This window comes from Myotis daubentonii, chromosome 6, assembly GCF_963259705.1.
Source record: "Myotis daubentonii chromosome 6, mMyoDau2.1, whole genome shotgun sequence".
Classification (NCBI taxonomy): Eukaryota; Metazoa; Chordata; class Mammalia; order Chiroptera; family Vespertilionidae; genus Myotis; species Myotis daubentonii.
Genome location: NC_081845.1, coordinates 97,807,291 through 97,832,171, shown reverse-complemented (window position 1 = coordinate 97,832,171; position 24,881 = coordinate 97,807,291). Strand labels below are relative to the sequence as shown.

General features: G+C 62.3%; 2 protein-coding genes across 7 annotated transcripts; one reads left to right on the top strand and one right to left on the bottom strand.

Moving 5' to 3' along the window:
• The first annotated feature begins 26 nt into the window (after nucleotides 1-26).
• VARS2 (valyl-tRNA synthetase 2, mitochondrial) lies at nucleotides 27-10,441 on the top strand. Of its 6 annotated transcripts, none has more exons than XM_059702119.1 (30): nucleotides 28-184; nucleotides 375-589; nucleotides 710-791; nucleotides 871-971; nucleotides 1,190-1,311; nucleotides 1,416-1,482; nucleotides 1,556-1,653; nucleotides 2,444-2,525; nucleotides 2,692-2,811; nucleotides 3,219-3,330; nucleotides 3,853-3,941; nucleotides 4,369-4,459; nucleotides 4,652-4,779; nucleotides 4,874-4,977; nucleotides 5,142-5,223; nucleotides 5,408-5,484; nucleotides 5,576-5,651; nucleotides 5,857-5,962; nucleotides 6,396-6,466; nucleotides 6,583-6,708; nucleotides 6,882-6,986; nucleotides 7,108-7,176; nucleotides 7,299-7,377; nucleotides 7,481-7,608; nucleotides 7,727-7,879; nucleotides 8,577-8,783; nucleotides 9,377-9,488; nucleotides 9,600-9,775; nucleotides 9,905-10,033; nucleotides 10,130-10,441. In XM_059702119.1, the coding sequence occupies exons 2-30, from the start codon at nucleotides 395-397 to the stop codon at nucleotides 10,223-10,225; spliced, it is 3,183 nt and encodes a 1,060-aa protein (XP_059558102.1). In that variant the 5' UTR covers nucleotides 28-184; nucleotides 375-394; the 3' UTR covers nucleotides 10,226-10,441. The 6 variants fall into 6 exon arrangements, with proteins under 6 accessions (XP_059558106.1, XP_059558102.1, XP_059558101.1 ...); XM_059702118.1 differs by having other exon boundaries at nucleotides 5,576-5,654; XM_059702122.1 differs by lacking the exon at nucleotides 375-589 and having other exon boundaries at nucleotides 46-184; nucleotides 5,576-5,654.
• A 7,261-nt stretch (nucleotides 10,442-17,702) lies between these two features.
• SFTA2 (surfactant associated 2) lies at nucleotides 17,703-18,364 on the bottom strand. The gene is made up of 3 exons (XM_059699700.1): nucleotides 18,235-18,364; nucleotides 17,939-18,027; nucleotides 17,703-17,826 (listed from the first exon to the last, which is right to left on the bottom strand). The coding sequence occupies exons 1-3, from the start codon at nucleotides 18,293-18,295 to the stop codon at nucleotides 17,740-17,742; spliced, it is 237 nt and encodes a 78-aa protein (XP_059555683.1). The 5' UTR covers nucleotides 18,296-18,364; the 3' UTR covers nucleotides 17,703-17,739.
• Nucleotides 18,365-24,881: the final 6,517 nt, after the last annotated feature.

Sequence of the window (24,881 nt, the reverse complement as noted above, 5' to 3'; positions counted from 1 at the left end):
CGCCGCTGCGGGGCGCCCTGGGGCCGAGTGAGCGCGCGGGGCTGGGGCGCGCGGCGGCGCTGGGCAGGCCGAGGTCGCGGTGGCTGGCCGGATCCCTGCTGGCTCCGCGCGCCGGGGCGGCCATCTCCCCGAATCCCCGAGCCCTTCACCTTCCCGCGTGTCAGCGGTCACCCCCTCTTCGCACGTGCGTAGATCGGGGGCCAGAAACTGACCCTCCCCCGGGAGAGCGCTCCTCGTGGCTCCGCGTCCGGTTGCCGGGACGGGCCCCCTGGTGCTGGCGGGCGCTGTGCGGGGTGGGAGGGAGTAACGCAGGCTGGGAGGAGGCGGGAGTAAGGCGGACCACGGGTGTGACCCGCCGCGCGCCCTGTCCTCAGTGCCTGTCCAAGCCCTGCTGATGCCGCACCTGCCTCGGGCCTCTTTCCGGCCCTGGAGGCTGAGGCCCTCGCGGGGCCTCCCCGGGTCCCATGCCCTTTCTACCCAGTCCGAGCCCTACGGGTCCCCCACCTCCCGGAGGAACCGCGAAGCCAAACAGAAACGCCTGCGAGAGAAGCAGGCGGCGCTGGAGGCCGGGCTAGCCGGGAAGAGCAAGGTTGGGGTCGCCCCGCTTGTCCTTGGGTCCCCGAGAGACGTGGGCGGGGCTGGCGGGGAGACTGGACCCCAGGTGCCTGGGGTGCACCGGGAACTGCAGCTCCTCCCTCCCTCCCCCCAGGCACCTGCAGAATCCAGTAAGGCCTGGACTCCTAAAGAAATAGTGTTGTATGAACTCCCCACGGAACCCGGCGAAAAGAAAGGTAGCTAGAAGCTTGCTCTCCCGTCGCCCATCCGGTCTGCTGAAATGCAGGGGATTTAGGAGCTCTGCCGCCTCCACAGATGTCTCCCGGCCCCTGCCCGCTGCCTACAGCCCCCGCTACGTGGAGGCGGCCTGGTACCCTTGGTGGGTGCGAGAGGGCTTCTTCAAACCCGAGTATCAGGTCTGTACTGGCGGGGAGTCCCCGAGGTGGGCAGGCTGAGTCCCCAAGGCCAACTCATGGGAGAGCTTGTCTCCTGCTCCAGTGTCCCCACACATCCTCTGGGCAGGGCCCCTGCCCTGGTCCTGTTACTTGCAGTCCTTTATGCCCTGGCGACAGCAGAGGGAGCTGTTCACCCAGGTAAGGGCCAGCCCTCTCTTGCCCTTTGCCTTGGCTCCTAGACCAGGCTGCCCCAGAGCACCGGGGAGACCTTTTCCATGTGCATCCCCCCGCCCAACGTCACCGGGTCCCTGCACGTCGGGCACGCACTGACTGTGGCCATCCAGGACGCGCTTGTGCGCTGGTGAGGGGAAGGGGGCTGCTTGAGTTTCGGGAGGGGGACGGGAAGGGGAGGAGGGAGGATAAATGTGTAAGCTCAGGGCTTCTCATGGCGTGTTTCTGTTGCAGGCACCGGATGCGCGGGGATTGCGTGCTGTGGGTCCCTGGCTCAGATCATGCAGGGATTGCTACCCAAGTATGTCTCTTGCCACTGTTTCCTTTGCTCAGGTGCAAGACACCCGATTCACTGTCTGCCCCTCATCTCCTAGGCTGTGGTGGAGAAGCAGCTGTGGAAGGAGCGCGGGCTGAGGAGACACGAGATGGGCCGGGAAGACTTCCTCCGGGAGGTGTGGAAGTGGAAGGAGGAGTGAGTGCCAGGCGCAGGGGTCGAGATCATGGGTTTGGGACCTTGCTTCCCAGCCTCTCTCCCGGCTTGTGGTTGCTCTTCCCATCCCCCTCATTTCCCTAACTTCCAGAGACTTGAGCTCTGGAGCCTCTTAGTGTTTGGTGGGGTCTCTAAGCTCTGCACCTGTGCGTCTCTCTGTGTGTGTGTGTGTGTTTGTGTGATACAGTAAGATGTGCTTATTGATGTATGTGTATGTATATACACTCACACATTCCCACTGGTCCCATTTTCCTGGCCTAGACTTTATCATCTCCCACTCACCCACTGCCACCTTCCCTCTGCTTGACCTGCCCTTGTGTCCCCAGGTCGGCTAGCACATGCCGTCTCCTCTGCAAAGCTGCTCTGGGTTTCCCACAATTCGGCAGCCCTCTTATAGAGCTTTATGCTTTTAAAGTATATTTTTATTAATTTCAGAGAGGAAGAGAGAGAGGTAAAAACATAAATGGAGAGAGAACCATTGATCGGCTGCCTCTTGCACACCCCACACTGGGGATCAAGCCTGCAACCTGGGCACATGCCCTTACTAGGGATCGAACCGTGACCTCCTGGTTCATAGGTCGATGCTCAACCACTGAGCCACACCGGCTAGGCTGTGCTTTTTTGATGTTCTAGAAGTCTCCATACTGTCTACATTAGCTTCCAGAGGCTGGACCAATGCTGCACTCCTCCCAGCCCCCAACGTGGCTGGGTGTCCCTGGGCCTGGTCGTTGGTGCTCGGGACATGTTTGCTGACAAACCTCTCTGGGCACAGGAAAGGGGGAGAGATCTGTGGGCAGCTGCGAGCTCTGGGGGCCTCCCTGGACTGGGACCGAGAGTGCTTCACTATGGACGCAGTGAGTGTGCCCTCAGGCCCTGTGGGGTGGGAGGGGTTTAGAGATCGCGAGGGTGGCGGAGGGTGGCGGCTGGCGGTGTCTCGGGGTAGCAGGGTGGGAGGGCGGGGCCCGAACAGGGAGGCGGGCTGAGAAGGGGCTGTTGGGTGTGGACACTCGACCATCCTAGGGCTCCTCAGTGGCTGTGACGGAAGCTTTCGTGCGACTCCACAAGGCAGGGTTGTTGTACCGCAGCCGGCAGCTTGTCAACTGGTCGTGCGCTTTGAGGTCAGCCATCTCGGATGTCGAGGTGAGGCGGGGAAGAGAAGGGGCTGCGGGGGAAGCGCATGGCGGGTGCAAGCCCAGAGTCTGGAGCCAGACTGCCCGACTCAGTCCAAGTGCTGCCGTCAGCGGCTCTGAGCCTCAGCTTTCGCAATCTGAACATCAGGGCTGATGGGAAAGCGCTGGGGTGTTGTGAGGATGGAGTGAGGCCTCCTGGGAGGTGTCAGCACAGCACCTGTGTGGCTGTGCTCAGTGACTGTCCACGGCAGCTGCACTGCGCAGTGCTAGGTGAGGGCCCGGAGGTGGCACCCCGCCCTCTGAAGGCTCCCGTAGATGCGCTGCAGGGAGGCTGGGCGGGTGGGGAGTGGGGGTGGGAGGCCGGGGCGTGAGCCTTGCACGGGGCTGCTCTCAGACCCTGCTTCATCCACCCGCTAGGTGGAGAGCCGGTTCCTGCCTGGCCCCACAGAGCTTCGGCTGCCTGGCTGCCCCACCCCTGTGTCTTTCGGCCTCCTGGTCTCTGTGGCCTTCCCCGTGGATGGAGAGCCTGGTGAGGCAGCCTGGGAAGGGCCACCCACTCACCTCTGCCTCCCTGTTTTTTCGAGCCCATGTGGGCCTGGTGGGAGGGGCGTGAGGAACCTGGTTGTGTTCGTGTTCTGTGGGCATTTAGCCTGGCTCCTGGGCCCTGGGAGCTCAGAGTAATTCTGCAGGAGGCTGGCCCCGGGGGAGACAGGTCAGTTCTGGAGTGGGGTGTGGACAGGAGGTGTGCTCAGTTCCTGCCGGGGCTGGTAGATGAGCTGGAGTGTCAGAGGGTGCTTGTGGTGGGAGGCGCACAGCGTTTGTGATTGGGGCCGACTGTCCCCGGGTCCCCTGGGCCCCGTGCCTTTCCGAATGCCCATCCCCATTTCTGCCAGGAATTCCAGGCACCGCCTCTGTCCCAGGCTCCTCATGTCTCATTATTTCAACCTTGACTGCTCCTGCCCCTCCCTTTTCCAGTCCCCCTGCCTTCAGCTATGTCTGGGGTGAGGGTGAGAATGGCCACTAGCTGGACGCGCTTGAATTTTACCCTCAGACGCAGAGGTCGTGGTAGGGACCACGAGACCAGAGACATTGCCTGGAGACGTGGCAGTGGCTGTTCATCCCGATGACGCCCGATACACAGTAATGCCCTGCCCTGCCCTGCCCTGCCCCTGGCCATCCTGCCCACAGCTTCCTCTCCCCTCCGTCCCCATGGCGGCGCCTTCTCTCCAGCTTCCACCGGCTCAGCCCTCCAGGGGCTCTGAGGCTGCCCGGTCTCTTCTCGATGTCGCACTTTTCCTCTTGCTGGGGTTGACCAGGTCTGGCGGGGGCAGATCCGCGCTGCCTGTCCGTGCACCTACCTTGAGGCAGGTGGAGGAGCCAGAGGCTGCGTTGGCCCCTTGGCCGGCAGAGCCTACAGTAGTCACCCCCCCCCCCCCAACCCCTTGAGAAGCGGTGGCTGACCCCTCTGGCTCTTGACTTGGTCCTCCCCCCTTATCCTCAGGGCTCTCCCGCCCTGCCCAGGCCTTTCTGCTCACATGTGCCTGTCCTTGCCCCTCCTTCCCTTCAGCATCTACATGGGCGACACCTTCGTCACCCCTTGACAGGGCAGCTTCTCCCGCTCGTCACAGACTCTGCTGTCCAGCCGCACGTGGGCACGGGTGAGTGCCACAGGGAAGCCGGGAGCTGGGGATGGGGACCGGGAGGAGGAGGAAAGGCGGAAACCCATATGGAGTTGTCTGGGTGGTGGGGTCACAAAGGGGAGGCACAGAGGAGGGAGGGCTGGGAGGCATGGGCCACGATGAACAGCCTACGCCTGGTCGGCCTCCGTGCTCACGGGCTCTGCTCCCCAGGGGCAGTGAAGGTGACTCCAGCGCACAGCCCTGCTGACGCCGAGCTGGGGGCCCGCCACGGCCTGCGCCCCCTGAGTGTCATTGCGGAGGATGGGACCATGGCCCCCGCCTGTGGGGACTGGCTGCAGGTGGGACCGGCTACTGTTCCCCACCCTGTGGGGGCACCCCCCGCCCCGTTCTCCTTTCCAGGGAGGCCTTGAAGCTTTGCCGCCCCTTTTCCAGGGTCTGCACCGCTTCGTGGCCCGGGAGAAGATCCTGTCCGCGCTGAGGGAGCGGGGCCTGCTCCGGGGCCTCCAGAGCCACCCCATGGTGCTGCCCATTTGCAGGTGACCTCCCGGGCGGGCGTGGGGGCTGCACCCCTCGGGCTGGAACGCAGGCCTGCGTCAGTGTCACTGGCTGCTGTGTCCTCAGGGCGGGCCTGGCACCTCGAGGGCCCGGAGCCCTGAGGCTAGGCCGGGGCTGGGCCCGGGCTCAACCCGCTCCCTTTTAGCCGCTCGGGGGACGTGGTGGAGTACCTGCTGAAGAGCCAGTGGTTCGTCCGCTGCCGGGAAATGGCGGCCCGCGCTGCGCAGGTGAGGAGGGACGCTGGGCAGATGCAGAATCAGGACGCCGTGGGCAGGGAGGCGCCGTGGCCCAGAGGGCCGGCTCGTGTCCTCACTCAAGCCCAGAATCTTCTCAGGAGGTTTGGGAGGTCCCTTTGAGCTGGAGAAGCAGAGGGTGGGCCGGGCGGGAGCACTGTTGCAGCGTCTCCCGCAGGCTGTGGAGTCGGGGGCCCTGGAGCTGAGCCCATCCTTCCACCAGAAGACCTGGCGGCTCTGGTTCTCCCGCCCTGAGTAAGAGGGGCTCTGGGGCGGGGCGGGGCGGGGCGGGGCGGGGGTGGCGCTGCTCCGGCTGAGAAGCCACTCCGCTCTGGCTCTGTGGCAGGGACTGGTGCGTCTCCCGGCAGCTGTGGTGGGGCCATCGGATTCCAGCCTACCTGCTCGTGGGGGAGCCCGGGAAGGTGGTAGGAGGCAGAGCGGGCGGGCGGGGCGGGGCTGAGCCCGAGTCCCAGGCCTGCCGGGCTCAGGCCGTCTCTCCCGTGGTCCAGCCTCAGTCCTGTGACCTCCCTGCCCTGGCTCCCGGCCTGTATCTCCCTGCGGAGGCCCTGGGAGACCCAGGGACCGGCTTCCCGCCTGCGGCGGCTCCTCACGCGCCTCGTTCTGCAGGGCCACGGGGAGGACCGCTGGGTGGTCGGGCGGACGGAGGCTGAGGCCAGGGAGGCAGCGGCAGCGCTGACGGGGCTGCCGGGGGAAGAGCTGACCCTGGAGCGCGGTGAGGGCGGGGCCTGGAGGGGGCGGGGCCTGGAGGGGAGGGCGGGGGAGCTGGTGGGAGGGCGGGGCCTGGAGGGGCGGGGCCTGGAGGGGCGGGGCCTGGAGGGGCGGGGCCTGGAGGGGCGGGGGGAGCTGGTGGGAGGGCGGGGCCTGGAGGGGGAGCTGGTGGTGAGGCCGGGCCTGGAGGAGTGTGTGTGGGGGGAGCTGGCGGGGAGGGTGGGGCCTGGAGGGGGCGGGGCCTGGAGGGATGGGGCCTGGAGGGGTGGGGGGAGCTGGCGGTGAGGGCGGGGCCTGGAGGGGGCGGGGCATGGAGGGGGTGGGGGAGCTGGCGGGAGGGCGGGGCCTGGAGGGGTGGGGCGGGGGGAGCTGGCGGGGAGGGCGGGGCTGAGCGCTGGCTGAGGGCCTAAAGCTGAGGTTCCGGTTCTGTTTGGCAGACCCCGATGTCCTGGACACGTGGTTCTCTTCAGCTCTTTTCCCCTTTTCTTCCCTGGGCTGGCCCCAGCAGGTGAGGCCCCTGGGGGGGGCCTGTCAGCAGAGGGAGGGTGGAGGTGAAGGACAGGGTGGGCCCGAGTCTTGAGGAGATGGCGCCAGGGCCTCTTCCTGCTTGTCTTTTCCTCCCAGACCCCAGACCTCACTCGCTTCTACCCCCTGTCACTTCTGGAGACCGGCAGCGACCTCCTGCTGTTCTGGGTGGGCCGCATGGTCATGCTGGGGACCCAGCTCACGGGGCAGCTCCCCTTCAGCAAGGTAACGCCTTGTCGTGCCCTGTCCCTCGGTAGCTCGTGTCCCCAACCTTGTCCTCGCCCTGACCCCTGCCTTGGTGGTCTCCACCTCCCGATTCCCTCCCCACCCTCAGCCCTAAAGCCCACGGGGCCTCGGGAAAGCTCTCCAGGCCGCCTTCTGCCGCCTTCTCGCCCCAGGTGCTTCTGCACTCCATGGTTCGGGACAGGCAGGGCCGGAAGATGAGCAAGTCCCTGGGGAACGTGCTGGACCCACGGGACATCATCCGAGGGGCGGAGCTGCAGGTAGGATGAGAGCTGGGCAGGGCTGGGGTTTGTGGGGGGAGGAGCCAGCTGGGGGTACAGGGGTGGGACCCTTGTAGGCGTGGGTCTTGGACTGAGGCGAGCGAATACTCACCTGTCCCAGGTGCTGCAGGAGAAGCTGAGGGATGGGAACTTGGACCCCGCAGAGCTGGCGATCGCAGCTGCAGCGCAGGTGTGTCCCTGGTGTCGGCCCCATCCGGCCTCTAGCTCACAGCCACTGGCTTTCTCTGCGACCCAGGCTCCTGGCCCTGCGGCCTCATGGCCATCTGCCACCCCTCCTCCCTCTGGTTGCAGAGAAAGGACTTCCCTCATGGGATCCCCGAGTGTGGGACAGATGCCCTGCGCTTCGCCCTGTGCTCCCATGGGGCCCTGGGTAAGCCAGGCAAGGTGTTGGGGTCGCGAAGAGGGGCTGGCAGGGCTGAGGACGCCCGGTGCCAGCGCGTCCGCCTGCATGCGCTCTCCTCTCTCCTTCCCAGCGGGGGACCTGCACCTGTCTGTCTCTGAGGTCCTGAGCTCCCGACATTTCTGCAACAAGGTCTGGAATGCCCTGCGCTTTATCTTCAGCGCCCTAGGGGAGAACTTCACGCCGCAGCCTGCAGAGGAGGTGGGAGAGAGGTGCCTGGCGTGGGCTTGTCTGCCGACTGAGGCGGAAGGCAGCCTCTGGAAGGAAAGGGAGGGGCGTGGAGTTGCCCTCCTGTGACCTGCAGCCTCTCTGCCTGCAGCTGTGCCCCGCGTCCCCCATGGACGCCTGGATCCTGAGCCGCCTGGCCCGCACCGCCCGGGAGTGCGAGCGAGGCTTCCTCACCCGGGAGCTGCCCCTTGCCACCCATGCCCTGCACCACTTCTGGCTCCACAGCCTCTGTGACGTCTACGTGGTGAGTGGGGCCGGGCCGGCGCGCTCTCTTGCAGGCCTGCCCCTCGTGCCCTGAGCGCGAGTGGTCCCCGGCAGAGCTCTCAGCTGGGTTCCCCATGGTCCCTTTTGTGAGGATGAAGATGACGAAGATGACGAGCCAGGGAACCCTGACTCCCCTTCCCGGGGAGCGCCTGCCCTGCCTGTCGCCTGGGCGAGAGGAGGCGGGAGGCGGGAGGCTTCTGAAGCAGTCCGACAGGCAGGCCCGGAGTGGAGGGAGCTTCTTCCTCAGCCTCTGACTCGGTTCAGGCCGGGCAGCTGGGCACTGTGCTGGCTGGGGAGGAAGCGCCATGGTCTGCACCCGGGTTCTCAGCTAATGCCGCGGGAGGGCCAGCGGGTGCACCCGTGTCCCCTGCCCCAGCGCGGGCTCCCCAGGCGGTGGGAGGTGGAAATGGTCACTGCTTGTCCCGGGGATGCTGCTAGCTCAGGACCGCTGCCCGAGGTCACTGCTTCTCAGTCTTTTAAAAAACTCTGTCTCTTTGATGAGCAGAAAACTCAGTAGTTTTCTTTCTAAGTTACACAACCTTCCTACAGTTTGATTACCCACCTACCTCTGAGAATCCTGCCTGGGGTTCCCCTTCTCATGGGACAGCCGATGCTGTGCCCGCAGTCCTGGCTGTGGGCGGCCAGGGTGTGGCGTGACCCGCAGGCTTCCTCCCCAGGAGGCCGTGAAGCCGGGGCTGTCGCACGGCCCCCGCCCGCCTGGGCCGCCTCAGGTGCTGTTCTGCTGTGCGGACGTCGGTCTCCGCCTGCTGGCCCCGTTCATGCCCTTCCTGGCCGAGGAGCTCTGGCAGAGGCTGCCCCCCGGGCCGGGCGGCCCCCGTGCCCCCAGCATCTCTGTTGCCCCCTATCCCAGTGCCCAAAGCCTGGTGAGTCGCACATCCCTGGGGTGGCCCGGGGTGGGGGTCTTCCGAAAGGGTTAGCTGTGGGTCACTAACAGCTGACACTTCACTGCGGAGGCTTTGGAGTTCTGCAGCGCCTCGGGGAGCCCTGTTAGCACCGTGGGCAAGAGCGACCGTGCCTCAGTTTCCCCTGTCATTAAACCGGGATGATGGTAGCAGGCAGTGCCATGCTGTGATGAGGGTGGATGCTAGTAACAGGATGTCCCAAAGTCTCTGTGCAATTTTAAGCTTTAATAACCTGCAAAGGATGAATGCCGCAAACTTACCCAAAAATCATTTCCAAGCTTAATGGAGTTTTTAAATGATGTGTTTTGCGAGTTACGTGCTTTTGTGAGTTTTGAATAATACGTTTTAAATGTTTTATTTTTGGTTGTTTGGTATCGTCAGTCAGAGCGACTGAACAGACAACAGCCACTGATCATCTAAGATCGTAGATGGTGCCCAGGTTTTGCGGGTGACATCCCTGAGGTGGTGCAGAGGCGCGGGTGGGCGGGCAGAGCCAGGAGAGTTGGCGGGTCCCAGGAGCCTGTTGCTCAGCCCCAGTCTGGTCCCGCCTGCAGGAGCGCTGGCACTGCCCCCAGCTGGAGCGGCGCTTTTCCCGGGTCCAGGAGGCCGTGCAGGCGCTGAGGGCTCTCCGGGCCACGTACCAGCTCACCAAGGCCCGGCCCCGAGGTGAGGCGTGGCCTGGGCTCCCAGTGCCTGCCCTACGGGAGAAGCAGCGGCTGGCGAGGCAGGGGGAGCGCTTGGGGCAGGCCTTGACCCTGACCGGCCCCTTTCCCCCAGTGCTGCTGCAGAGCTCCGAGCCTGGAGAGCAGGATGTCTTCGAGGCCTTCCTGGAGCCGCTGGGCACCCTGGGCCGCTGCGGGGCTGTGGGCCTCTTGCCCGCAGGTGCAGCTGCCCCCTCCGGCTGGGCCCAGGCCCCGCTCAGTGACAGCGTTCAGGTCTACATGGAGCTGCAGGTGCCCAGAGGAGCGGGAGCAGGGGAGGGTCGGAAAGGCTGTGGGACGGAGGGCAGGGCGAGTTCTGTCAGCGAGGAGGGTCTTCGTGTGGGAGGCGCAGGGCGGCTGCGACGCCTCTGTCCTCCACAGGGCCTGGTGGACCCGCAGGCCCATCTGCCTCTGCTGGCTGCCCGAAGGCACAAGTTGCAGAAGCAGCTGGACGGCCTCGTGGCCCGGACCCCGTCAGAGGGGGAGGCCGAGACTCGGCGGCAGCAGAGGGTGAGGCTGGGAGGCTGTCCAGGGAGCCCGCCTCCCGAGGGAGGGTGGAGGGAGGGTGGGCCTCCTGCGGAGCCTTACTGCTTCTCGCCCGTCCAGCTTTCTTCCCTCCACCTGGAATTGTCGAAACTGGACCAGGCGGCCTCTCACCTCAGGCAGCTGATGGCGGCGTCTCCCAGCCCCAGGGAACCGTGAGCCCTCGCACCTGGCGCTTCTCCGCCGCCAGACCTGCCTGTGAGGACAGACTGATCCTGCAGTGCCCGGCAAGGGGGCCTCGGAACCCCTGTGGTGCCCCTGGCTCCCGGGAGCAGACCAGCGTGGCCACTCGACGCTCGCACTCCTGGAAGCCCGTGCAGCCCCACCTGGAAGCTTGGGCACGAGGAAGGCAGATAAACTTAGTCTCGAACGCGACTGCCTGTGGTTCTTTTGTCCCCCTTTCCCCCAGTGGTGACTCTTGCCTCTCACTTGTCCCCGAGGGTCTTGCCGGGACAGGAGGGTGCCTCTGCCTCGGCTCGGGCCGCCTGGCTGGGGGGAAGCGGAGCTTTCTCATGTGGGCACAGTGACACAGTCCACTGCTGCCCGGGCTGCTGACAGTGCCGCTGCTCCTGCCTGCCCTTCCCCACGTCCTTGCCCCTCTGGTGGGGGCTGAGAGGAGCAGGGACTTCTTCCAGGCCGGAGGGGCTGCCGGGAGCGCGCCCCACTCTGCTGAGATGCGTGCAGGGACGCTGCCCGGCCCTGACAGGCTCACAGATACGCAGGCGCCCACCGCCCACCCCAGCTGCTGCCTCGTGGCAGTGGAGTTCAGGGCCTGGTCCTTCCAGGCCCAATTCCATGGTGGCCGCTCGCAGCTGGGCCCGCCCTGGTGCTGCTGAACCCTGAGACCTCAGAGGTGGCGGCGTTCTCTCTATTTCTGAGATGAAGGAATGTGCCCAGAGATTAAAAGTAGTTTGTGTAAAAAGTATCACCTGGGATTTAGCCCAATGACTTACATGCAGTTCTTTCTGGTGCTGTAACCGAGCTTCACGTGTGTGGTGGCTCTGCGCTGGCGGCCGCTCCTCCTCCGCTCTACACTTTCTAACTAGATATAACATCTGCCCGGCCCCACCAGCACCTCCACACGCCTGCCCAGAGCGAGAGGAAGCGGCGGGCAGCTTCCTTGTCTCTTCCCCAACGGCACCAGGTATTGCTTCAGCACCTGCTCTGTGCTGGGCCCTGTTCTGCACCCTTGGATTCACCAGTGAATGAACGAAACCAAGATCTCTGCCCGGTAGTACTTTGGTTATAGCAGGGGAAGTCAGAAATGACATAAGTACGTAATATGTAGTGTGTCTGAAGGTCGTGAAAGCTGGGGGAAGGAAGGGGGTAGGGGCCTGGTGTGTGTGTGGATAGCAGGTTGTAGTATTAAGATGGGTCAGGTGGGAGTCATTGCAGGAGGCGAGGGCGTCTGGGAGTGGATGTCGGGGAGCTGCGAGCTCGGGGAAGGAGGGTGGGTGGAGCATGTCTGGGGAACTGAGTGCCGGGGGTGAGTGCAGTGCGGAGTGCTGGGTGCGGAGGGGAGGAAGGCTCAGGAGGGTTATGTAGGGTGGTGCTGTTCAAACTGGTAGCCATTTGGCTGTCTAAAGTAATTTACAAAGTTCAACGTTCAGGTCCTACATCCAGGGCCTGACAGCCACATGTGGCTGGTGGCTACCATGTCGCTCAGCGCAGGCTCCAAAGCATTTCCATCAGAAAGTCCTATTGGAAGTGCTGGTCCAGGAGCTTGTTGGCCATTGTAAGGGCTTTGCTGCCTTGGAAGTTGCCTACTTCCTTTCCGCTTGCATCCTGTTCACCCCAACCACAGCCATTCCTAGCTGCGAGGGTGTCCAAAAGGAGGAGCGTGCTTACCACCCCAGGGCTAATGAACCCCAAAGCATTCTTTGCACTGATGTCGTGAGTTTGGGGAGAGAATTCTTAGAGAAAAGCATCTGGAAGTCATAGCCCCGTAGTCTCAGGTCCTGAGATCTAAGAACCAGGCTCTGAAGCAGTCAGTCTGCTCCAGACACTTGGGGATCCAGACTGCTAGTTCCCCAGCTTGTTTGGGCCAACACAGAGGTGCCACTGCCCACCGTGCAGGCAGGTCGGGGGCGAGTCATGACATAGGGGCCCTTCGGGCCCTCAGCCACCGCTCCTCTGGGCTAACTCCCAGGACAGGTGCAGCGGGAACGAGGGGGATTGAGTTTGTCTTCACTCTCCCACTTCCTATGCTCCCCTCGCTTCAGGGGCTCCTCCCTCCAGAGCAGCCGGCACTCATTTCCTAGGTGCTGACGGTGTTGGGTGGGTGGACAGGAGGCAGGCGGGCACTGTGAGAGCAGGAAGCAATTCTGTCCACACCCCAAGCGGGCAGGGCTTGGCGGCCTGCTTGCAGTTTGAGACAGCTGGTAAGAAGTCAAGACGGTCTTCTGCGGACCCAAGGATCCCGGGTTCGATTCTGATCAATCCCGGGCACGTACCTTGGTTGCAGGCTCCTTCCCGGCCCGGGCCCTGGTCGTGGCACATGCAGAAGGCAACCAATTGATGTGTTTCTCTCACTTAGATATTTCTGTCTTTCCCTTTCTCTTCCACTCTAAAAATTAATGGAAAAATATCCTCGGGTGAGGATTAAAAAAATAGAAGTCAAGACGGTCTCAAGTGGGGAGTCAGGTGAGCCTGCCTCGAGGAAACGAGGGGGACGCCTGCAGCCCGATGGGACCGGCTTTCCACCCTAATAACCACCCCCGCCGCTGGCCCTTCTCTGGCAGGCACGCGGCTTGTGCCCAGGTGGTGGGTCCGTGTGGCCCTCAGCAATCCTGTGAGGCAGGTGCTGGCAGAGTCCCACTTGCAGGTGGAGACAGGCAGGCTCCATGCGGGTGAGAAACACCCAGGACTCAAGTGTGGTCTGTGTGGCTGCCCCCCGCCCCTGGCCAGTGGCCACCCTGTCGTCAGTGGAATCCCTCGCCTCTCACCTGAGCTGCCTCCCTCCACCCTCCACCCGATGGACCTGGGTGGACCCCTGGGTCAGGGAGCTCATGTCCTGGGGGTGTCTGTTCACATCCCTGTCAGGCTCTGAGCCCCCAGCCTCAAAGCTAAGGCAGAGGGAGATGCTCTGAAGCCCAGGTATCTGGCGTGACCTCGCCACCACTAATGGGCCTCAGGGGTGCGGCCTGAGCGCTAAGCCTCAATGTCCTGTCTGTGAGGTCGGCTAATGAAGTCCATGCGGCTGCAGGCACTGACTCGGGGGCGCGCCTGCGACCAGACCGACTCAAAATGGACTCAGCCGCGCCCTCGTCCCTGGTGTTCTGAAGACCTCACCAGAAGTCTGCACCGTGGCAGATGCAACTCTCAGCACTTGTCTCAGCTATCTATGGCCATAGTCACGCTGTGTAACAAACCACCCAGAACGCAGCGGCTTCAAACACACATCTCTTCAGCTCAAGAGCGTCGGTGGGTCGGTGATTCAGGCCTCGGTGAGGCTCCCTCCCATGACCTGGGTTTGGCAGGCCTTCGGCTTGGGGCTCGGCTGCCCGTGTTTCTGTCCTCCTCCCAGCAGGCTGGCCGGTCGTGTTCTCGTGGCGACAGTACAGATGCCAGGGCAGAAAGGGCCCCCTGCAAGCACTCTGCTTCGGTCAGAACCTGGGCCAAACTCAGGACTCGGGGCTGGGGAGACTCACACCACCTCAGGCTGCGAATTCACCAAGAGTGAACAGGCAGAGCCCTTCACGCAAACAACTCACCGAAACACTTCTCACCTCAGGACTCTGCAGCCCCTGCCGATCACTTGAGTTCACAACCTGTTTGCCATCACAACTATGAGTGCCTCTGATCCGGGTCCCGTCTCATCCAGGTGGCGGGTTTTGCTCTCCAATCTCTCATCACCAGCCCCCAGGCTCCTCACCTTCTCCAGGCAGGAGGCCAGGTTGTCATTCAGGCTTTGCCTCGCCTCCTTCTTGCTCCAGACGCCCCTGATGCCTGCTAGACCCCAGACCACCCCCACAGCCAAGGCCCTGGACCCCCAGCTGCCCTGGAGTGGGACACGGAGATCCGGGAGCCCGAGTCCCTGGCACCTGCGTAGATAGATGTTGGCCACGCTGCTGGCCATCGGGGCCGGGCCGGTGGCTGTGTGACTGCAGGGAGCCCAGGCCCGGGGGTTGGGTGCTGGAGAAGCTGCAGTGGGTGCTGAAGCTCATGTTGTTTGGGGAGGAAGGTGGGAGGCCAAGGCTCAGGTTCAGGCAGCCCTACCTTGGAGACTTTCTTTGTTTCTTTTTGTTGTTTTTTTAGTGGATTCATTTTTTTAAATTATGGTTGAAGAATCGATTTAGATTTGTGATTTTAAACTGAACGTTTATTGTTTAGAAACAATATTGGAATATTTAGGATACATGTTACTTATAAGTTGAATTGGTTAGATTTACCCACTTGGGTAAATAAGGAGTTACTTAAGTAATTGGAAGGTTTTTTGAGTCAGAAAAATATTTCAATCCTTTGAAGGAAGCCAAGTGTGATAAGTTTATTAATGCAACAGTTTCAAATATGGAAGGGAGCTCTGTGAAGTGATGAAAGCCTCCTTAGAGTGATTGCTTGAAATTTGGAACATTTATAACCAGAATAATGAGATCTTTAAGCTGAGCTGAAATCATGGTTCTGCATTTGTGATGTTGATCAATGCAATATTAATTTTTTCAATGAAAATAGTCTTCAAATGAAACGTATTTGAAATCTCTCTGGTGGTGCTAATTACAATGTTAAAAGCATTTTCTCCATCTTTATCCTACAGCTCCACCTTCTCCCGAGGTGGTGGTTCTGTTCCTTTTTTCTTTACGTTATTGGTGGGTCCGGGTGCCTGGCAGTCCTTGTTTGACCAGTGCAGGACAAGGCAGGCTGCTCTCGTGGCTGGAATGAGTTTCCCTTTGCATTTGTGTGTCTGTTTGCCTCACAGGTCTGTCCCCAAAGGCACGGGGCCCCCTCTGCATCCCATGGAAGTGGCAGGGCCTGTTGACAGGTTAACATGTTTCCCTTTCATCTCTGCGCTCGCTCTCTCTCTCTCTCTCTCCCCCCCCCCCCCCACAAGAGCAAGAAGACAAGGCAAAAGGAAGCATTTGGATCATCTTCCAGGCGCAGAGAGAGACTTGGGCCACGCTGGCTCAGGTAGGCTCTCCCACGGAGGCAGGCATTGCTGTCCCCACTTTGATCTCTAGGACTCACCTCTAGCATATTCAATAGCTGTCTTAAGAGTGGACATTAGGTTCTGTTGGGCTGTGACAAGGATAGAAGCTTACAGAAGGAAATACTCAAGATCAGAAACTGCCAGGTGCCTCGTGGTCTCGGGATAATATGTACTTGGGTTCCTTCCTTGGGAGGAATGGAATGTGCTAGAATTGTTTAACCGATGTGGGGTGGGGAGGAGGGCCCTGAGAGAGGGAGGGCAGTCAGGAGACACAGCGCTCGCTTTGAGAACAGCTGATAAGATGGTCATTGACATGTGTCTGATCTTCAGATGAGGTAGCTGAAACTTTAGGTGTCAGAAAAAAAGGATGGAAAAGAATTGGGCCTGGCAGTCATCATCTGCCTGCACGTCGCATGCCTCATTTTCTAAAGCTTCCATAAGAGCCATAGGCGAGGAAACTGGGTCACCGTGGAGGTCAAGAAGCATCCAAAAATCTACACGGTCCATAACATGGAAGGCAGGATTCGAACCCTGGACTTAGTGACTCCAAACCTGCCACAGGGCCTCTCAAACTCCCACTGAATCATTAGCAAAATTCCCAACATCCCCCATCTCTATTCTGAACTATTTTGCTTGATCTAACTGAAATCCGTACGCTTCTCTCAATTGAGTTCATGCAGTGGGTGAGTGGATGGGTGTGTGAGACGCCCCCATGGTGAGGACGATGTAGGGCCTAGGTTCATACACCCCATGGCTGTCTTAAAGGGGGGATGGTGTCCCCCTTCCTGCCGCCCTGCCCGCTGGGTAGGAGGCAGCCTGTGAGCAGAAGGTGATCCGGGGCTGTGGGTGTTAGGCCTTTCACCCAACTTCCAGCGATCCGGAAATCCAGCCAGCCATCTGGGTGAGGAGCTAAGGAACTGGCCAGCATGACTCAGTGGTCAGGTGAACAAGGGGCGGTGTCTCGAAAACAAGGGGGAGGGCCCACGTGAACAGCTGGAAGTGGTCAGGTGAGTGATGGCGGTTGGGGCCTGGTGACCAGCTGGAAGTGGTTACGTCATCAAGCGGGGCGGGCCAGGTGGACAGCCGGAAGTGGTGACATGACCCGGTACCGAGTGGTTGTGCCGGACCCAGGTGAATGCCCGGAAGTGGTCAGGTGAGTGATGGCGGTTGGGGCCCGGTGACCAGCTGGAAGTGGTTACATGATTACGGGGGCAGGGCCAGGTGGACAGCCGGAAGTGGTCAGGTGTGCGAGGGGGGGGGCTGGGGCCCGGTGACCAGCTGGAAGTGGTTACGTCATCAAGGGGGCGGGATCAGGAGGACTTCCAGAAGTGGTGACATGACCCGAGACCGAAGGGGTGGGCTGGGCCCAGGTGAACACCCAGAGTGGTCAGTTGAATGAGGCGGGGTGGGGCCTGGCGACCAGCGAGAAGTGGTTACTTCATCACGGGGGCGGGGCCAGGTGGACAGCCGGAAATGGTCAGGTGAGCGATGGGGGGCCCGGTGACCAGGTGGAAGTTGTTACATCATCCAGGGGGCGAGGCCATGTGGAAAACCGGAAGTGGTGACATAACCAGGCACTGAGGGGGTGGGATGGACCCAGGTGAACACCCTGAAGAGGTCAGGTGAGCGAGGGGTGGTGGGGCCCCGTGACCAGCTGGAAGTGGTTATGTCATCAGGGGCGTGGCCAGGTGGACAGCCGGGAGTGGTGACATGACCCGGGACCGAGGGTGTGGGCTGGGCCCAGGTGAACACCGGAATGGGTCAGGTGATCAAGGGCTTGACACCAGGTCAGCAGCTGAGAGTGGTCCGGTGGGTAGGCTGGTGGGGCCGCGTGAATGCGGAGGAGGGTCACAGAGGACGCCAACGCCCCAGCTCCCTGTGGTCCAGACTCTGGGTGGCAGCAAGAAGGTCCCTGTCCTCAGGGAAGGGCGATCCCCGGGAACGAGGCAGAAAGCTGGCTCTCAGGCCCCGGCAACCAGTCAGTGACTCTGAGGGGCCAGGGCAGTGCTCCCAGAATGGAGAGGGTTTTCAGGGGCTTAACACAGCTCTGTCCCGATTGCAAAGCCCACAGGCAGGGCTGTCTGGGTCGCAGGCCACTCCCGTGTGAGATGGCCCCATGGTGGGTATGATGGGGAGTCCCGAGCCGGATGGACCCCCATGGCTGTCTTAAAGGAGGGCTGGCGGCCCCCCGCTTGCCACCCTCCCCACGGGGTAGGAGGCAGCCTGTGAGCAGAAGGTGATCCGGGGCTGTGGGTGTTAGGCCTTGCACCCAACTTCCCGCTCTGGGAAGTCCACCCCTCTGGGAGAGGAGCTAAGGAGCCCAGCCAGTGTGGACAGGGCACTGAGGGAGAGGGTGTCCTTCCCGGACCCTCTGCCTCCCTCTACTCGGAACCCACAGCCACCCCACAGCCGCCTTCTACTCGGAACCCACAGGTACCCTCAGCCAGGGATTCAGCATATTTATTGCCATGCAGCAGGGGGCCTGCTGAAGCTGGGCCACCCCTGCCCCCCAGGGCAGCTCCCACTGCTCTCAGCCTGCGCAGGTGACGTGGTGTGGGGATCCTGCCTGACGGGGGGTCACGCGGGTCCCTGGTGGGAGGTGGAGCAGGAGGCAGAGCTGCGGAGAGAAGGGTTAATGGCTCTCACACAGGAGCCAGCAGAGAGCCCCAAACCCACTGAGAACACGCTGGAGTTCCCACAGCCCCACCCTCTCCCTCCCGAAGAGCTACCTTCTGGAGCAGTTCCAGGAAGCTGGAGCCATAGGATGGATTTGCCACAAAGGAATCCTTCAGCTTCAGCCGCAGGGTCATCCCCGGCCCTGGGGACCCAGGAGTGCAGCTCAGGACCCAGCCACCAGGGCCGAGGTGCGGGCACCCCTGCTCCCTCTCCCTCGGCACCAGGCCCTCCAGCCCCTCCGGCAGCGGTTCGCCCTGAACTCGGGCTCAGGACCTGGTGCCTCTGTCCCTCCAGCTCCCCTTCTCGACCTCCTGCCACAAGGCCCCTGTGTCCAGCCCTGCGGCCTCACCTGCTCCTTGTGAGCTGCCCAGGAGGGTCAGGAGGAGGAAGAGGGGCAGTCTGGCCCCCATGGTGGCCACGGCACTCCTCAGATGGATAGCAGAGGCGCCTGAGCCCGCCGGCCTCTCCTTGCTGGCCTGCCTCCTACAGCCAATCCTCAGCACAGGTGCTGGGGGGAGGGGGGGTGGGGTCGGGGGGAGACCGGAGGGGGAGGTGGGTGACTGGATTTTCCAGTTCTCCCAACATGGTTTTGAGGACCCAGGAGAGAGCCATTCGCTGGGCTGCTGGGGAAGAGTGGCTGGTCCCTCCTCACCCTCCTTCATGGATGCCGGTCCTGCAGGTTGTCTGGGCCTCACCCAGGCCTGGGCTCTCATCGCTCGTTAGGGATTAATTATTAGCTACAATTAATTTCCGTCATTCATGCCACGAAGGGCTCAGGAATGTGGGCCCAAAAGGGAGGGGTGGGTTCTTCCCAAACCGGGTGCCCACCCCGCCAGGCGCAGCGGCTTTCTAGGTGAGAAGTCTAGGCAATGGGAGCTTCCTCGCTGAGAGATTTCAGTGGCTCCAAACACCCCAGATACTCAGGTGGAGGCCTGGGTTCATCAAAGCCCTCCCCCTGCGGTTCAGGCAAAAGGGCCCCCTCATCCTCCCAGCACAGGCGCTCAGCATGGCAGACCCAGCGCAGATGTGTAGAGGGAGGTTCGGAGCCCATCCAATTCACCATCTTTCTTTTAAAACCAGGAAAAAGAACACCAACCAGGAAATCAGGCCCAGAGGGGCGAATAACTTACTCAGGTCACACAGCAAGACAGCAGCAGAGGGCTTCGAACTCATCCCTCATTATGACGGACAGGATTGATACACAGTCACGAAGCCTCTTCGTCTTCCTGTTTGCCTCTGTATGTAACCTCTCCCTGCCCCGCCCCCGAAAACCAGAGGGCCCAGCACCGGAGACTGGAGCAGAGACGGAGGGGACACTGCCACACATCGCGGGACCCCAGACGTGCGGAGGGGACACTGCCACACATCCGCGGGACCCCAGACGTGCGGAGGGGACGCTGCCACACATCCGCGGGACCCCAGACGTGTGGAGGGGACGCTGCCACACATCGCGGGACCCCAGACGTGCGGAGGGGACGCTGCCACACATCGCGGGACCCCAGACGTGCGGAGGGGACGCTGCCACACATCGCGGGACCCCAGACGTGTGGAGGGGATGCTGCCACACATCGAGGGACCCCAGACATGCGGAGGGGACGCTGCCACACATTGCGGGACCCCAGACGTGCGCTAGAAGAAGACATGCAGGAAGGGCAGCAGGTGCAGCGGCCGCGGCCGGCGCCTGGAGAGACGCTTGGGCGGCCGAGCTTCCTCAGAGGAGCAGGAGCACCTGTGTCTCCGTCCGAGGTGACGCTGTGCCCGGCGCGACACGTTCCCTGTAACGTTCTTCAGGGCCCTTTAAACTGGGGCTAGAGCACCTCCTTTGAGGAGTGAAGATACATCTGTGACTTGCCCGAGCGCACAGCTGGGAGGCCATGGGTTCCGGGCAGTCAGCCCGGAGCTGGGCCCTGAACCTCCACAGTGCACTCGCCCTCAACATGGTGGCGTCCTCCCTGCTGCTCCTCTCCACCAGAGGACCGGGCGCTCTGGGCTGCAGCGTCGGGTTCCGGGAGGACTCAGGTGTCCACCCGCCCTGCCCTGGGTCTCCTGAGGGTCAGATGCGATCCCCAGGCCAGGACGTCCTTCACCACCCCCCAGCTCCCAATTCCTGCTTCGCCCAGAGACCCGTGTATCCTCTCCCCAATAGTTGTACTTCCAGCGGCAAGCGGAGGCCCTGGGGCAGGACACCGGCCCCTCCCTTCCAGGAGGGTCTGGGTGGGAGGCTGACTCAGGCTGGGGGCTAGGTCCCTGGTCTGGGAAGAGCCCGAGGGCCAGGTAGGGGAGTCCACAGGCTCTTACTCACGCTCCCCCTCGCCCAGTGCTTCCTGGGATCAGGCTGGGACGGGCTAATCCTCTGGGGACAGCTTGGTGACCTCTCCCTGGGGACGGAGATCCTGGTGTTGATGGAGGTCCTGGCACACCTGGCTCTCCAGAAGCACGAATAGGTCCCAGAACCTTTAAAAGCCAGGGCCGTGGGCCTGCAAAGGCACCTGGCTGGCAGCATGGACACCACGCGGGCGCTGCTCCTGGGCCTGCAGGCCTTCGCCACACTCGGTGAGCAGGCTGGAAAGTGGCGCTGGGTGTTGGGGTGAAGACCCAGGGATGTGGTCTCCTCTTCTCACCGATGCTGTTCTTCTCAACAGCTCAGCTGAACCCATGGAAGACAACATCTGGAGGCATCCGCGCTGTCTCTGACAGTCTCTCTCTCTCCGGGGACATCCCAGGGGGCCTCCCCTCTGTCTCTGGGGGCATCCCCCCTATCTCTGGGGGCCTCCCCACTGTCCCTGGGGGCCTCCCCTCTGCCTCTGAGGGTCTCCCCTCTGCCTCTGGGGGTCTCCCCTCTATCTCGGGGGGCCTCCCCTCTGTCCCTGGGGGTCTCCCCACTGTCTCTGGGGGTCTCCCTTCTGTCTCTGGGGGTCTCCCCTCTGCCTCTGGGGGTCTCCCCTCTGCCTCTGGAGGTCTCCCCTCTATCTCTGGGGGTCTCCCCACTGTCTCTGGGGGTCTCCCTTCTGTCTCTGGGGGTCTCCCCTCTGCCTCTGGAGGTCTCCCCTCTATCTCTGGGGGTCTCCCCTCTGCCTCTGGGGGTCTCCCCTCTGCGGGTCTCCCCTCTATCTCGGGGGGCCTCCCCTCTGTCCCTGGGGGTCTCCCCACTGTCTCTGGGGGTCTCCCTTCTGTCTCTGGGGGTCTCCCCTCTGCCTCTGGGGGTCTCCCCTCTGCCTCTGGAGGTCTCCCCTCTATCTCTGGGGGTCTCCCCACTATCTCTGGTGGTTTCCCCACTGTCCCTGGGGGTCTCCCCTCTGTCCCTGGGGGTCTCCCCACTGTCTCTGGGGGTCTCCCCTCTGTCTCTGGGGGTCTCCCCACTGTCTCTGGGGGTCTCCCCTCTGTCTCTGGGGGTCTCCCCACTGTCCCTGGGGGTCTCCCCACTGCCTCTGGGGGTTTCCCCACTGTCCCTGGGGGTCCCCCCTCTATCTCTGGGGGTCTCCCCACTGTCCCTGGGGGTCTCCCCTCTATCTCTGGGGGTCTCCCCACTGTCCCTGGGGGCCTCCCCACTGTCCCTGGGGGGGTGTCTGCGACTGTCTCCACTGTCTCCGTGTCTCCATCATCTGAGAATCTCCCCAGTCGCCCTTCGACTTCCGCCCCAACCGTGTCCGGGAGCACTTCAGGCCCCGGCTCAGCGTCGCCAGGTGACAGTTCTGCTGCTCAGTCCGTCATGGCCTGGAGCTCTGGGTGGGCTCCCGTGTGCGGCCGTATAGACGGCAGGTCCCAGAATCTCATCAAGTGGAGCCTTTTTTGCTTTTCAGTTTCTTAACCTTTTCCTTGTGGTTGGTGCCTTTGTAGCCGCCTAACATCCTCTTGCCTACTTCAAGGTCATGAAAATATTCTCGACCATGTTCTTCCAGAAGCTTTATTATTAGTTTTCAAATTTAAGCCTATGAGCCATCTCGGATTAATTCCTGGATACGGAGGGTTCAAGTTCAAGTTTTCCCCTCACTGGTAGCCTGTTGCCCCAAAACCATTGATTTCCCGGACCCTCGGCAGCCCCACCGCTGTGCTGTGTGGGTGCCTCTATCGAAGGTCAGGTGACCGTCCACCTATTTCTACCAGAGCTTGGATCAAGGCCCTCCCCCACCCCCCACCCAGGTTCTGTTCCCAAGAGGATAGGAGGGAACTGCACTGAGAAATGTGGTCTTAGGGTCGCAGTGGGAGGCGGGGCGTGCGGCCCACCTGCCTCGGTCACTGACCCGCTCTGCTCCTCAGGCCCCGCGCTTCCAGACTGGGCCATCGTGCTGATCACCATCACCGTGGTGGCAGCGATCGTCAGCGCACTGTATGGTATCAAGAAGGTGAGTGACACTGTGGTCCGAATGCAGCGGGACTGGACCTGGTGCCCAGGACCCTGACAAGAGCAAGGGCTTTGGAGAGAAGGGTGACAGCGGCCACATGCAGGGAGGAGTAAGGAGGGAGGACTGAGGAGGGAGGAGGGAGGAGCAAGGAGGAGGGCAGAGAAAAGAAAGCCCGGCTGGTGGCTGGGAGGAAACACTGGCCAGGCAGGCAGGGGCTGGGGACCACTGACAGGGGGCGGGGGAGTGCTAGAGGCTGACCAGCTTACAAAGGCGCTGAACTCAGCTCTTGGCCGTGAAGAATCAGCTGTGTGGAACCACAGTGAATCCTGCTCTGACATTATAGCTGGGTGACCTGGCGCAAGTTACTTAACCTCTCTGTGCTCCAGGTTCACATTACTGCTGGGTAATACTTAAGGGCTACAGCAAAGGGCTGTGCAGGATGACATGGCTCACGCACAGAAAGCGCTAGGACCTGGTGCTGGGCACAAGTGGCTCCATGGGAGTCTGCTTCTTAGCATTCCTATTGTTGCTGGAAGGGGAGCCCTGAGGGCCAGGGCTGTGGAGGGAGGCAGCGGTCACGCTCCTGGGCCCTCGGCTAACCCACCCCATCGCCTCACCTCACAGGCCTGCCAGTTCCGGAAAGAGATGAGTGTGGGGTGTGGCTGTGGCTCTGTGACCCCGTACAGCTGCCACCACGAGGTCGCGGGCCAGCGCTTCACGGTCAAGTGAAGGGAGGGGCTGGGAGAGCAAGCAGCCCCCCTGGCCTCCCGTCTTCCTCTCCGAGACAGACTCAAAGAGAAAACACGCCAAGCCAGTGAACAAACAGATAAGACAGAAACAGCCTCCTGGGGCAGACCCAGGCTGGCGGTCCCCGGGGGGAGGGTGGATCTGGCGGGGCGCGATGCAGCACTGACGGGAGTGGAATTGTGATGCTGTACAACTGAAACTAATATAATGTCCTAAACCTATGTATTCTCAATAAAAAAGGCATTTGGGGGATAATTGAGAAAATATTTTTAAACAGTACCTCGCTTCCATGCACGCTAAGTGGGCCTGTTCCTGCGGGCGGGCTCCCAGGTCCCCAACCCACCGCCCGCCTCCGTCGCAGGGCTCTCCCCAGGAGGGAAGGACCAGCGCGAGACAGTCTCGCGGAGTCATTGCGCACCTCTCTCCCCAGCCCACCCTCTCCCCCAACTACCAGAGCTGCTGCAGCTGAGGGCACCTCACTTGGGTCCCCAAGACCCACAAGGGGGTTCCCTTCATATCTCCTTCCATATGGAGCCCCGGGGCCTGGCTCCTGGCTGTCCCAAGCCCCCGATTCTCATCTCTGGGCAGTGAGGATCCCGCCTGTGGTGACCCCTGGATGAGTGGGGTGGGTGCTGGACACATTTCTGCTGAGGGAAGCGGCGTCCCTCCAGCGGTCCCAGCCTCTGTACCTTTGCCCGAGTACGTGGCTTTGCCGCCCGGCAGGTACCAGCCACGTCCGGCCTCTGCTGCTGACCAGCTGAGTGGCCTTTGGCAGGTCGGAGGGTGTTTCACCTGTCAAATGGGCTGACGTTGCTGAGCTCAGAGCTCAGCGCCTAACTTGGTGCACGGAGCGCTCAGGCCGGCAGGGCTGTCTTGGGCCAGTGTCTCAGCCTGTAGCTCAGACACAGCCCCTCCGTCCTGGCTCCTCTGCCCCACTGCCTGGGTCCTCCGGGAGATTGTGGTTAAAAAGGGGGGACATTTATTTACACAACGAGACCCCCCTGGCACTGCTGATGCGGGGACTGGAGAGTTCTTTGGTGTGGAGATGGGGGCGCATTATGGGATGTTTAGCAGCATCTGGCTGCCCACTTGCGGCTGGCAGCAGCCCCTGCAGGCATGACGAGGCTGCCTAATGTCCCGGGGGGTGGGGGGCAAGCTGCCCTCCTGGGCCCCTGGGGAGGGCTGCTGCAGGGCCCCCTCCTGCTGCGGGCATGGCCGGTTCTGAGGAGTCAGTCTTGGCCGGATGCCATGGAGCCTCATTAATCTCCCACTAATCACATTAATGAGCAATTGGCCTGCTCTCCTCTTCCCACCCATTCCAGCCCTGCCCAGGGCTTAGGGACTAGTCACGCCACGTAATGGGAGGAATTCACATGGTCGACCCTCAGGCCCCGTGAGCCGTGCTGCCAGGCCCTGCCTCTTGCCCTCTTGGGCCTGGTCCTCTCGGCTCCGTGTGCCTGTGCTCCTTCCCAACAAGGGCAGTGCCTAGCCCCGGCTTCTGCTCCGTTCCACCCACTGAACACTTACTGATTGTCTGCTGTGAGCCAGGCACCGTGCCTGGCACTGGGCAAGCTGGTGCTGCTTCCATGAGAGGAGACCCACAGGGAGCACAGGGAGTGGGCGATGGGAGTGGGGGCTGAGATCCCGGACCCCGCTGCGCCTCTCTTCCAGCCCCACCCCAGCCCCGGGCCCTGCCACTTGGGGGCCAGTGGATGAGTTTGGACAGTCTCTGAGCTAATGCTTGCTTCAGGCACAGGACCAGGAGGGAGAGAAGGGGGACACTGGGGGGCCCTTGCCTGAGGGTCTGCGTTTCTGTGGGGTGGATGAGGTAGGAGAGGGGCCTCTGGGTGGCCTGGCCCTGTCCTGGTCCCAGTCTGTGTCTGCTCTTCCCTGTCCCTGCCCCGTT

Coding starts and splice junctions, on each gene's coding strand:
- VARS2 (XM_059702118.1), top strand. CDS start 395: ATGCCGCACCTGCCTCGGGCCTCTTTCCGGCCCTGGAGGCTGAGGCCC. Junction 8,784..9,376: donor ATCCCAGTGCCCAAAGCCTG/GTGAGTCGCACA, acceptor TCCCGCCTGCAG/GAGCGCTGGCACTGCCCCCA. Junction 9,489..9,599: donor CACCAAGGCCCGGCCCCGAG/GTGAGGCGTGGC, acceptor CCTTTCCCCCAG/TGCTGCTGCAGAGCTCCGAG.
- SFTA2 (XM_059699700.1), bottom strand. CDS start 18,295: ATGGGGGCCAGACTGCCCCTCTTCCTCCTCCTGACCCTCCTGGGCAGC. Junction 18,028..18,234: donor GGGCAGCTCACAAGGAGCAG/GTGAGGCCGCAG, acceptor CTGGGTCCCCAG/GGCCGGGGATGACCCTGCGG. Junction 17,827..17,938: donor TCCTGGAACTGCTCCAGAAG/GTAGCTCTTCGG, acceptor TTCTCTCCGCAG/CTCTGCCTCCTGCTCCACCT.